Raw genomic sequence first — 13002 nt, forward strand, 5'->3', positions numbered from 1 at the left:
GCTTAGAAATTACTTTGCTAAGTCTAGACTACCAGCATCCATGCTCCCATTATCTTGCTTAAAGGAATGATTTTTTTGGTAATTAACTGTATAGTTGTTTTCAAAAAAAAATTAATAAAATCCCCACTGATAGACTTTACAATAAGGAAATGTACCAGCTGGTATGACTCTCGGGCTGTATGCACAGGCCAAAAGGCCTATGTTACTCTCTGGGCTTGTGTTGTTCTGTTTGAACAATACAAGCCAATAGTTTCAAGTTGGCATTGGCCAAACTGGTCACTGGTCTGGTGGTCCCAGTCCTATCTTGGCTATAAAGGGTCTTAGTGCAAGACAAGAAGACCTGCTGTTTGTGGCAGAAACTCCACAGCAATAGCCTGCAGACTGGACTGTCCTGTGTGCCCCTTACTTGCCTCTGCTGTCTCCACTACTGAAAAGATTCCCATTGTGGCCTTTGATATGAAAAGGGGTGCCTGGCCATGTGGCCAGGTGCCCCATTTCCATGTCAGAAGCTGCAACAGTAGCAGCAATGGCTGAGGCAATTAAGGGGCACATGGTGCTAGTGAGTCAATGGCAGTGGACAAGCATGTAAACACTTGCCTGCCCCAGGTCAGGATAGCACAGGCATGGCCCTTACTCTCCTGGCCCATCTGCTTAGCCCCTCTGTCCTAGGACCAGTACATACCTTTAGGAATGTCTGGGCTGGTGGCAGCCTATTTCCCTCTGGAGGGAAGCCACAGCTGCCAAACTGCATGGCTTCCCTCCGGAGTAAAAAGAACCCAGTATTTCCGGGTTCTTTTTAAGGTGTCAGAGTGACGTTGTGAGTGCGCCACTGGCACACTAATGACGTAAGCGATGCACGGCATCCTGTGTACACTGCACGACACTTACAATGGCGGTACCAGTGTACATGGGATGCTGCCATTAGTATGCCGCCACTCCATACTAGGGTTAGGGATCGTGCGGTTGGTGCATGGTCCCTAACCCTAGTATTGCCACCGCCACGCCCCTTTTGACCCTTCTGTCTCGGGCCCTAGTTTCATTTATTGCTGTGCACAAATTATAACTGATCACTTAAAGCCCTCAGAAACTTGAGACAGTGTTGCTGAAAGCAATATTACTTGATATGGAAGGCCAGCAGGGCTTTTTTCTCCAATGTACCAGGGACCAGTACCATATTGGTGCCCACTGATTACCACCGTTTCTTTCTTTCCCAGAAACTCATGATGGATCAGCAGCCAACAGCTTTCAGAATGGCACTAGTTCACAAAGTACAATTTCAGTAGTCTGACCTAGAGGGCCATCTGTAACTATATGAATTTGCCAAGGTCCTAAGATCAGCCATAAAACTACTGCTTATGTGCCTGCCGGTAAATGCTATCAGATAATTAGAGACAAGAGATAAGACTTTATATATAGAGAAAGAGGGAGGGAGAGAAAAGAGAGAGGTCTTATCTTTACAGAATGTCCTGCAATAAGATATGCATGTGTCGCCCTCCTCCCTATTTTTTAAACAAACCTTAAAGGCCTTAATGTTAGTCTACTTTTAAATGAATGCTTGTCCAATTTTATTTTAGAAATATGTACAGTGCTTGCTATTATTCAAAATGCTTTAACCTTTAATGTTATTATTGTTTTAAAATATTTACTTTGTAAACTCTCTTTAGGAAGATTGGCCTCAAGACACAAGACACATAAAATATTTTAAACAGTCCATAAAATAATAATCAATAATCATATATAAAAGATCTTTGGGATAAAAGAAGTTGTTTAATATTCTTTGTTTTAATTGGGTTCAAGATGTCATTCAACGTTTTGTTGCAGGTTTAAATGACAAGTGACTGATCCCGAACCACACAAAGCCATCTATAAAACATGTCGTGATTCTTAGGGAGATGTTAAGATCACTGCAAGGAAGAATAGGCAGGAGCAAACTGGCAGGTCCGGATGTAGAAGATCAAAACATACAATCAGCCAGCTATGCAGCAATTGACAACACAAAGAAACATAGAGCTATGGGTCTCAGGTATATATAAAACCTCAATTGAATTTTGTGTTTAAACTTGGCTCCCATCTCCAAGATATCTAATTATGTTCCAAGTATTGCTTATGCATACACTACATACAATATATATATAGGCCCGTTACACACAGGCACCCTAGGACGGACTCAGTCCGTGCTAGGGTTAGAAAGGGGCGTCTCTTCCAGACGCCCCTAACCCTAGCATGGACTGAGTCCATAACAAATGGCGGCGGCCATTCCACACGGCCGCCGCCATCTCTACGTAGCGGATGCTCTGAGCCCAACCGTCACGACCCGGAAGTGATGCCGCGAGTGCACGACTAGCGCCTCACGGCGTCTCTTCCTGGGCCCAGGAAGGAGCGCGATTTTCGCGCTCCTTCTCTGCAGCGTCTGGGAACAGCGCCATTTGGCTGCTGTGGTTCCCAGATGCTGCAACTGGCGGTGGCAGCAGACCGCCACTTCTCAGCGGTCTGTAACAGGCCATAGCTATCTATATGAATATAATACTATATTTAATATACCTTTCTTTTTCCTTTTCCCTTTTTCTGTTTTAGTATAAGCAGCTTAGTTATCTGTACCGTACCTAGGTTTCAAGAAACTGTGCTGCAGCTTAAGTCCACTGGAAACATCAAAAACATTGATGGATTTAGTCTACTGTCCTATCAAGAAGAGTGTGTTGGATTCAATTATTCCTCTGCTCCAACAGAAAGAAGTTCCTCTCTGTTTTTCACATATTTTTAATTAGAGGTTACTCAAGGTTACCAGTCCTACAGGATCTCTAAAATAACCAATTAAATTCATAGCAAAAATTGTTTTAAGCTATTCACAGTGTTAAATTGAACTGGCAAGTAATAAAAAATATCTCCAGTATCCACAGTTAATACTAATAAGATTGCTGACCAAAAAAAAAAAAAAAAGATTTTGTCTATTATATTACTTCACTGAAAGCTAAAAAGTACCCAATAGTACCCCATTTCCCACTTTGTTGTTCTTAATTGCTATCAAGTTGACTTCAGCTCATGGTAATCTTTTGCATGAAAGAACTCAGGGGCCTCATTCCCACTACCTTTTAAACTGGATTATGAATTGGTTTGAATGGTTCAAATGAACCTGGTTCTCACTTAATCCAAATCGCTGAAGCAATTCTGAGAGGGGGGGGGACCATGCACTAGACCCATTTAACCCATGTCTTTCTGATGCTGATTTTGTCCACTTCTTTTTTGATAAATCGAATCTGCCCAAGTGTGAACCACATGCAGATTGGAATCGATTGAAATTTCCCCTTCACCTGGCTGGACCTGAATCATTTTGAATCGATTCATTTGTGAATGGGAACCACAAGTGGATTATTTTGGAGGGGGAAAATGTGATTGGTGCAAATGTAGTGGGAACCATGCTCTGCTGTTGAATCGATCAATCAATTTGGATCACACACTGATTTATCTGTAAATGGGAATGGAGCCCAAGACACTCTGTTAGTTACAACATAGGTAGCCAATGGACTTTGGCTTATCAATCTAAACATTTTCCATATTTTCTGATTTTGGAAGCTAAAAAGAGTTAGTACTTGGATGGGGAGCCACCAAGGAACAGTTCAGATCTCCAGGCAGGGGCATGAGAAAATTCCTGGAAAGCTACTGCCACTCAGATTTGACAATACAGGATGGTCTGAGTCAGTATAAAATAACTTCCTGTGTTCCTAAAATTGTCAAATGCCCCAGAGATTAAACATTATTTTAAAATTCCAGTAAAAGGAAGGTTTTAGCAACCATACAACTTTTTCACCATTTCTTTACAGTTATATGCACTGTCAAAACAAGAAATTAGTTTACCGTTGTTTATTTCAAAGTCAGCAAAAGCAAGTTCTGAACCCTTGTTGGTTATAAGCAACTCCCCATTGAGTGTAAATATTATTGATTTGTCATCTAGATTGATCATACAGCCCACTACATCTCCTGGTTGCCAATTTCGTCCAAAGAATCCATTCCCCTGGTGCCAACGCTGACCCTGAAAAATAAATATGTCCAACAGAAGACATTCAATTAAAATTTAAAGGACAACCAATAAAGAAGGTATTTTTCTCAAATTAGTAACAAAATTAGTATTAATTTTGTATTAAGTAACAAGAACCCAAAACAGATGGGTCAAAAAGTGCTGCTTTAGATCACTTTGGGGGCATGGCGTGCAGATAATATATGTCCCCAGTATGGCTGGAAGCCACTCCAAAGCCAGCCAGAAAAGGAATGGTGAAAAGCTGCTCCTTGCTAGAGGCCTGTTGAGGACCATGGCAGCTCTGGCTTTGGGACCATGGCATCCAGTCACCGTGGTCCCAGGACAATTGGGGAGTGATTGTAGCTGGAGCAGCCAGAGACCACTCCAAACTGCCGGTCTGTTTCACCCCCAAGTGAAACACTCTTCAGGAGGATCTACCAAACTACTGTGATGTATAAGCATGTCTGTAAATGTGAGTTACTCATTTGATGTACAGGTTAAGTACCTCTTATCCAAAAATCTAAAATCCTAATCTACAAGACTTTCTCTGCCTTTGGGCAGCATGCCAACCATCTGCTTCTGCCTTTTGAGGTGGTGGTATGGCTCCTGCTTTTTCTAAGGCAGAAGTGGTGGGCAGCTGGCAGCCTCCTTGGAGAACTCCTGCATTGTACTCTTTTCCAGTAAGGCTGAAGAGAGACATGAGGGTGGAGAGAAATGCAGCTGGAAAGAGAGATCTGTGAAATGGCAGGAACCCAAGTGTAGTGCTTGGTGTGAATCCATGCCTCCTCCCATTTCACAGTTCCACAGGCAACATGCCACGGTGGTCTGAGCACTGGACTATGACTCTAGAGATCAGAGTTCGAATCCCCACTTGGTCATGGAAACCCAATGGTGATGTGAAAAAGTCATACTCTCTCAGCCTCAGAGGATGGCAATGGCACAAAGAAATTTGCCAATATAACCTTGTGTTAGGGTCACTATGAGTCAGAAATGACTTGAAGGTACACAAAAACACACAACAGTACTGTACAGGAGATCTTCACTGAGTCCACCAGCTGCCCACTCTTGCTTATTTGGTCACAAGGCAGAAGCGAGAGGCTGTACTCCAAAATCCATTTAAAAAAAAACACAAGAATCCAAAATCTGAAGCACTTCTTTTCCCAGGCATTTCAGATAAGAGATTCTTCCTCCAAAAAAGAGTGAAAAGGATGGTGGGTAAGCCTGTGAGGGGGAAATCCCTAAATTCATGCCACACAATTCACTTAATATTCAATTAGGGCTCACATGGTTATAAGTAAAAAGGAATGGTTTACAGATGGAAAACAAAAATTAACATACAGAGGATATGATCTAGTGAAAAAGAAACCCTTTCTCCAAGCCAAATTACACTAACTATTAACACAGAGTCATTTAAAGAGTACCAGACTTAGTTTTATCTTTCTCTCTCTCTCTCTCTCTCTCTCTCTCTCTCTCTCTCTGGCTAACTGCAACACTCAGTTGAGAAATTCCAACAGTTAATGTGATTATGTGACCTCTTTCTCTCTCACTTCCTAATTCTATCAAAGAAGATGAGTTCCTCTCTTGACAGACAGCTCCTCAGGCCCAGCTGCCAAACCTGAGAAATCACTTTATTAATCCTCCATCTATATTTCCCAGGGCAGCTTTTCAAAAGTGTTGTCTAGCAAAGCAACAGAGACATTTCTGTATTGCTTTGTTTAGAGAATTCTTTGAAGAGCTTCTCTTAGGATACTAGAGCTCGATATAAAATTCCCATCGCACTGTGGAGGACTTATCTTACTCCCAGAATTATCCTGAGAAAATTCTTTAAAACAGTGAAGTCCTAGCAAAGCAAAGGAGACAATCACTATAATATGTTCAAAACAATAGTCTGTTAAACTTCAAATCACGAAGTGACCCCATCCACCCATTCTCAAGGAGAATCAGAAATGAATGAGAACTTGGGCACTGTGCTTATGTTCACAATAAAAGCATAAACATAAACTTGATTTTGTTTTCTTCCAAAGGTTTGAAAATTTTAGATTTGAAACCTGGAAAATAACATTTTAAATTATAATATATAAAAGTGTTATTTTAAAAGAATTTTTACAAAAGCAAATGAAACAAACAAATAAAAAAGATTCTTAGAAATTAAGCATGGTATATACACTATAGTGTGCTCACAAACTGTGTAAAACACCATCAGTCATTTTCTCATTACAGATTCACTGTCTCTGCCTCTAACAAGTGCTGCCAAGAGGGAATCCTTCACACTAATTTTCAAAGCACAAATGACTACAGATAAAATTCTTTAATTATTCATTTAATATATGATATGATAGCCCAGGAATGTTTGCTTTCTAAAAATTTAAGAGTAGTACAGCAAATTTACTTTGATATAAAACACCAAGAACCAGCCTACCTGCCATTTTAGTACATCTACCCCTATTTTACCACTCCTTAAACTAGTGGTTCCCAACCTGTGCTCTGAGGAGCCCTTAGGGCTCCACATGCACTTTCCAGGTGCTCTGCTTCCGCTCCAGGAAAATGAAAAAAAAATTGAATGAAATTAAACAATAAGAAACAAAAAGCAACACTAGTCCTAAACACCATTAACTCATAAGACAGTGTAGGCCTCTTAGGGCCTCCACCATAGAAACTGATTCTTAAAAGGTCTCTGTGAGTCAAAAAGGTGCCTGCAGCTATACACATTTAATGTAACAAAGACAAGTCTTTTTTTTACAGTAGTTGTTTTGCCAGACTTAGATTTTTGTACTACTTAATTTTAATGAAATGTACTAACTTTGCTGCCTTCAAAGACAAACGCTTGGTCATCAGCTCCTAGTTCTATATCAGGTCGACAACCAGGCCTTGCCCACCCAACACGCATGTCTCCTCCTGTAACAGCTTCAAATTCAAAATACCATTTCCCAGACTTCACTGAATATGACCGCTCCACTCTGAAGAAACGTATCTTATCAATGCTAACTTTTTCCACCGTTTGGTCAGCTGAAAAACAAAAGAAAGTATAGTAGCCATCACTGAATTTTTCAGGAGTTTGAGGATTTAGATTAAAACAACAACAACAAAAACAACAAATCTGAACCAGCAAAAAGTAACCCTTTATTTATTTTCTTCAGTGATATCCACACATTGCAGCAGGTGCTTAAGGAGCCCTGGTGGCACAGTAGTTAAATGCTGGTACTGCAGCCACAAGGTTGTGAGTTTATTCCCAGGGCTCCAAGGCTGTCTCAGACTTTCATCCTTTCATAGGTTGGTAAAATGAGTACCAAGCTTGTTAGGGCCAACTGGTTTACATATTGAAAACCTCTTAGAGAGTGCTGAGTTCACTGATAAGTGGTACAGAAACGTAATGCTATTGCTATAATGGCATTGCTCTGATATGTCACAGTGATGTGGGGATATTTCAGAGCATCTATAGTCAATCAATATCTCACCTTTCTCTCAGGGTAGGGCATGTAGGCATGTAGTTATTATTTGATGTAAGATTAACTGAATATCCAAGCAATTATAGGCGCGTTACAGACGCGCCAAAACAGTGTAGTAGGGTTGACTCGGTGTGTATTAGGGTTGAGAAGGGGTGTCCCTTCCGGACGCCCCTAACTCTAATACAGACTGAGTCCGTACAAAATGGCGCCTTCATCTTGACGTAGCGCCACCATCTTGACGTACCGGATGCGTTGCGTCTGCACGTCGCACATCACATATGACACCGTGAGTGCGCCATTGGCGCCTCGCGACATCATAATTGCACCGCAAAGAGAAGTGCCATTTTGGCGCTTCTTATTTGCAGCGCGGAGGAGCCATGCAGTTTGGACGCTGGGGCTCCTCCGCGCTGCAAATGACATCAGCGGCAGACCGCCCGTTTTGGGCGGTCTGTAATGCGCCACAGAATCATAGAATCATAGAGTTGGAAGAGACAACAAGGGCCATCCAGTCCAACCCACTGCCATGCAGGAACTCTAAATCAAAGCATCTCCGACAGATGGCCATCCAGCCTCTGTTTAAAGACCTCCAAAGAAGGAGACCCCACCACGTTCCGAGGAAGTATGTTCCACTGTCCAACAGTCCTTACTGTCAGGAAGTTCTTCCTAATGTTGAGGTGGAATCTCTTTTCCTGCAGTTTGCATCCATTGTTCCAGGTCCTATTCTCTGGAGCAGCAGAAAACAAATTTTCTCCCTCCTCAATAGGACACTCCTTCAAATACTTATATTGGGCAAACTGGGCAATCCTATCACTTTTTCAACATCTCTTCTCCAGGGTGAACATTCCCATCTACCTAGGTCTCTCCTCATAAGGCATGGTTTCCAGACCCTTCACCATTTTGGTCCCCCTCCTCTGGACATGCTCCAGCTTGTCAACATTCTTTCTGGACTGTAGTGCCCAGAACTGAACACAGTATTTCAGGTGGGGCCCGACCAAAGCAGAACAGAGTGGCACTATTACTAGTACAAGGGTCACATTATCCCTTGACTTGCCTCATCAGAAGTAGGAGCTAGCCTATCAATTGGTAGAAAATATTGTTAAATTGATGTATTGCAACTGAAAATGTTAATAATGCAATAGTAACACATACCTAATTCTTGATCTGGTGGCTCAACGTTATATCCATAACCAGCAAAAGTACGAACAGCTTCACGAAGGCTATCTCTGTTTGATTTCTTAGTACGTTCATCCAATAATGTATATGGCACCAATCGAGGATTTCGTTTGTTTTTGAGATCCTAAGATCCATAAAAGAAATAGTCACTTTTTATAGAGATATGAGAAAATATGTTACAGCAGACAAACCTGTATTGTTCCTTTTGTGAAGTTTATGTGAAGATACCCTAACAATAAATAAAGAGCTAGTTAATGCAAGCACAAATACTATCTTAAGCAAGCAAATCCCTAAGTCCTATGGAGCACAACTTTTGCAAAAAGCTGCATTATTAATTAAGCTGCAGATTTTTCTGACTTTTTAAGATAAATTCACAGCCATTGCAAAGCCATTTCAAGATACTGAGGTCTTTGTGTGGCCAATATTATAGTCATGCAATAGCATGCTGTTTCATCGAAAAGCTATCACAAGCTTTCCAGCTGAACAGAGCCATCATCAAGAAGGACAAGCTTTTCACAAATTAAATGTATCACCAAGTAGTACCACTTCAAATGAATATGGCTTTCACTTCCCAAACCACTGGAATATTAACATTATCTCTTTTTCTATAAAAAATAAACATACCTGATGAATGCCATAGGTCCATCCTTGTTTTATTCTGTCTTTTGCCCAGACATTATGTGCATTCTCTGCAAGTTTATCAACCAATACTTCTTGCGAAGGTAACAGTTTTACTTCAGAAAGATCTAAAGGGGTCGGTTTATAGCCATTTGACATCATATAACTATAAATCAGTGAAAATAATAGAGCATTGGAAACTAAAGTCAATTTCCTTTAGTAGTAATATATAGATTTGTATTAGATACAAAGCTGTTGAAGTTTTCCAAGTGTATGTCATTATTTAACAGAATTGCAACTCAAAAGGATAACAAGGACAGTCCAAGTTATTGAACAATCTCCAGAAAAATAGTTCCATGAAACAACTGATATATGGGGGAAAAGCAATATAAAATCTGTTAATATTTTAACAAAACAAATCACAGTTTCTGAATTCCTCAACTTTCTTGCAGAGTCATTTAAACGTATTAGTATGTAACATGATAATTATGGCTCCTAGCACAATCTACCACATCCAGCTTACTCACCAAAATGTGCATCCATACGTATGTATAAATAATCTTCTATATCTATCCTGCCCATTCATATGATTAAGTGTGCTCAATAAGCAACTGAAGTCTAGCATAGAGAGGAGGGAAGTTCTGCTAGTTCATGTCAAAGAACAACCACTATGACAGAAATGTATAGACACGGTGAAGTACATTTTTCTCTCTGTGCTGGTATATAGTTAAATTCCTATATTATGGAGAATGAGAATTAGACATTTATGGACACATTTAAGTGTGCACAAGGACAGAGAGAAATAAGAACTGGTATGTTTTCTACAGATGCCCATTACTTCACATCCCACTTTCTCTAGCAATGTGGAACTCCACTGTCAAAACAGACTGTCAATATGGACTGATACTCTCAATTTGATGTACTACAGCAAAATATATGTCAAACACATACAATGAGGACTGAAAAAAGAAAGTTGAATAAGGTCTGGAGGGGGGAAAAGCCAGCTATTTGAAAGACTTCTTGCAAAAAGATTTTCAGCACATTCTTATGTGGAACATAATAAAATCATGGAATTCCATTAAAAAGTAGTCTATCTATATTTATCATTAACCCAGAGCATTAAGCAACAGAGAAAGAAAAAAAAATCAGCTAATTTGAAATGTGATGCCAGAAAAGGGTTTTCAGTTATATGCAAAAAAAAAAAAAAGGGGGGGGGGATGGGTCCTAGAGCAAATCATGCCCAAACTCTCTTAAGAAGCCAAAATGATTAAACTGAGGCTTTTCTACTTTGGACGTATCATGAGACAGCGTGACTCATTAGCAAAGATTATAATGTTAGGTAAAGTGTACAACAGTCAGAAAAGAGAAAAGCTAAATTACAGGTGGTCGGAGTGTATTAAAGAGAGAGTTTGCAATGAGAGCATTACCCTCTATATAAGAATTTTGTCATCCCATTAAATTTTCCTACAACCTTCAAATTTATAGTTTGGTAGAGATTGAGACATTTGCTACAACAGTTTATATGTGTCTATCCAATTCTATATCCATCTAGTAACAAAAAATCAGTACTATGCACAGAAAGGAAGATGAACTGTATTGTGAGAATCAGCTACCATAAATTAATATCATTGGCTCCACATCAGTGTCTACAGATGACCTCTACAATTCAATATCAATTGAGTAAAGACAGGCACCCCTTCATGATTCTATACTGCAAATGAAACAGCAAGTCAGAAAAAAATATGAAATCAATATATGACAATTAAAATTACAAAAGAGCTTACTTTTTTGGAAGCTTTATTTTTTTAAGGTCTTCCTCTGCTCCCAGGTTTGTATGTACAATATGACATCCAAGAGCCAAAAGGGTTCTATAAAAGTAAAGAGTTGTAAAATACAATAGCATACAACATCCACTGTGAATTAAAGAAAAACTGTAGTGTAGTGTGGTTCAGAAAAGTGTATTTATTTTGCCTCATATTTTGCCTACATGGCTTGGGTCCAGTCTACTTGAAGGAATGCCTCCTCCCATATAATCCTTCCCATACACTCTGTTCCTCCGGGAAAATTTTGTTGTTGTTGTGTTGTTGTTGTTACAACCAAGAAAGACCACACTGGTGGTAGGACTCAGGACATTAGGGTGCCAAAAGTATTTTCTGCTCCAGGGCCCCTAAAGGCCTAGCTACAGGCCTGGTGTGTAGCTGAATAATTTTTTTTTTAAAAAAACTAAGCTTTTGATTGCCTAGGTGCTCTGTCGGGTTTCCGAACATAGCTACTTGCTACATTGAGCTGAAAATGCGGTAAGCATATTCCCCCCTCCCCGGCATTACTGTCCCCTGCTGCAGACATCGAGTGTGAGAAGACCCATTGTACACCATTTTTAAACTAATTTTTTTCCTTTGGTGATTGAGTGCCTAAGCGGCTTTGCATTCATTTGATTTGCTGTAGTTGGAGCCAGGCTTGGTGCATGGAAATAATTTAGCCTAAGCGATTGATTGACTGGCTGCTCAACCCAAAAACCCCCCAAGAAAAACAGGTTTTAAGATGCAGTGGGAATGGGGAACAAAAATAGCCCGCGTCAAAATGCACCGAAGAAATAGGTGTCACGGTGACGTCTGATTGCCCAAGCACTTGAGCGACAGTTCAAAGTAAAAAAAAACAAAAACCGGAAAAACCGGTTCCTCAAACGCAATGGAAATGGGGAGCAAAATAAATCCACGTCAAAATACACTGGAGAAATATAAATGGGAATGAAACATGAGCTAATAAAAACTGAGTCCGTATGCTCCTGTTGGTAATGGGAATGATAACCGTGATTCAAATACGATTCGAATACTCGATCCGAAGTGGACTTGCAGCAAGATAAGTCGGTGTATATGCCCAGTGGGAAAGAGGCCCAAGATTCACAGAACAGATGCAAGCAGGAACATGGTGGCATGAGGATGGCCTTATGTAGGCAAAGGGATAGTGTAGTGCTAACTCATGAAAGAAGCAGGTAGCATGAGCTTTCATAAACTTAAGTATAATTACTCAGAGGTAAGACCCATTCATATGGTTACCTACTCACTTTGGTTTTAGGCAACATACTTCATTCTATAGTTTTTTTGTTGTTTTTCCAGGCTATGTGGCCATGTTCTAGAAGAGTTTCTTCCTGACGTTTTTCCAGCATAGCCCGAAAAACCCACAAAAAACTATGGATGCCAGCCATGAAAGCCTTCAATTTCACATACTTCTTTCTGCCTTTTTTCTCCAATGATCATTGTTAAAACAAAACTTGCCACCTTATTTCCATAGCCACAAGTTTTGCATTTCTATTACTGTTCTCACACATGGCCTGCTTACATAGGGCTGTCCCTATCCATCTGAGGAAGTACACTTAAGTCTATGAAAGCTCATGCTACCAGCTTCTTTCTTTCAATTAGTCTCAAAGGTGCTACAAGATCCCTTTTCATACTGATTTTCCTTACTAACACAGCTATGTCTTTGAATGCATAGATATGATAGTCTTACTTATAAATTTATTGTTTATTTATTTGTTTGATTATTAACAATACAATCATATGCATATCTACTCAAAAGTATATCCTACTAGATTTTAAGTTATTTACTCCCAAATAAGCACATTTAGGATTGCAACTTTAACATTTTGTTATATCTATACAATGTATTTAAATGTTTATTATATTATATTATATTATATTATATTAATATCCCACCCTTCTCCCAAAGATGGGACTCAAGGCCGCTTTGGGATGT

At 39.9% G+C, this 13002-nt stretch overlaps 1 protein-coding gene across 1 annotated transcript in view; it reads right to left on the bottom strand.

Annotated features, from left to right (window-relative positions):
* Positions 1-13002, bottom strand: part of RYR3 (ryanodine receptor 3) — a 442959-nt gene that overhangs the window by 285854 nt on the left and 144103 nt on the right. The window contains exons 23-27 of the mRNA XM_089521997.1: positions 11034-11117; positions 9256-9415; positions 8608-8755; positions 6813-7018; positions 3853-4027 (exon numbers count right to left, since the gene is read on the bottom strand). Of these exons, the coding sequence (XP_089378123.1) occupies positions 3853-4027; positions 6813-7018; positions 8608-8755; positions 9256-9415; positions 11034-11117 (773 nt within the window). The remainder of the gene's footprint in view (positions 1-3852; positions 4028-6812; positions 7019-8607; positions 8756-9255; positions 9416-11033; positions 11118-13002) is intronic.

This window comes from Sceloporus occidentalis, unplaced genomic scaffold (genome assembly GCF_023333645.1).
Source record: "Sceloporus occidentalis isolate IW3139 unplaced genomic scaffold, rSceOcc1.0.p SCAF_4, whole genome shotgun sequence".
In the NCBI taxonomy this organism is placed as follows: Eukaryota; Metazoa; Chordata; class Lepidosauria; order Squamata; family Phrynosomatidae; genus Sceloporus; species Sceloporus occidentalis.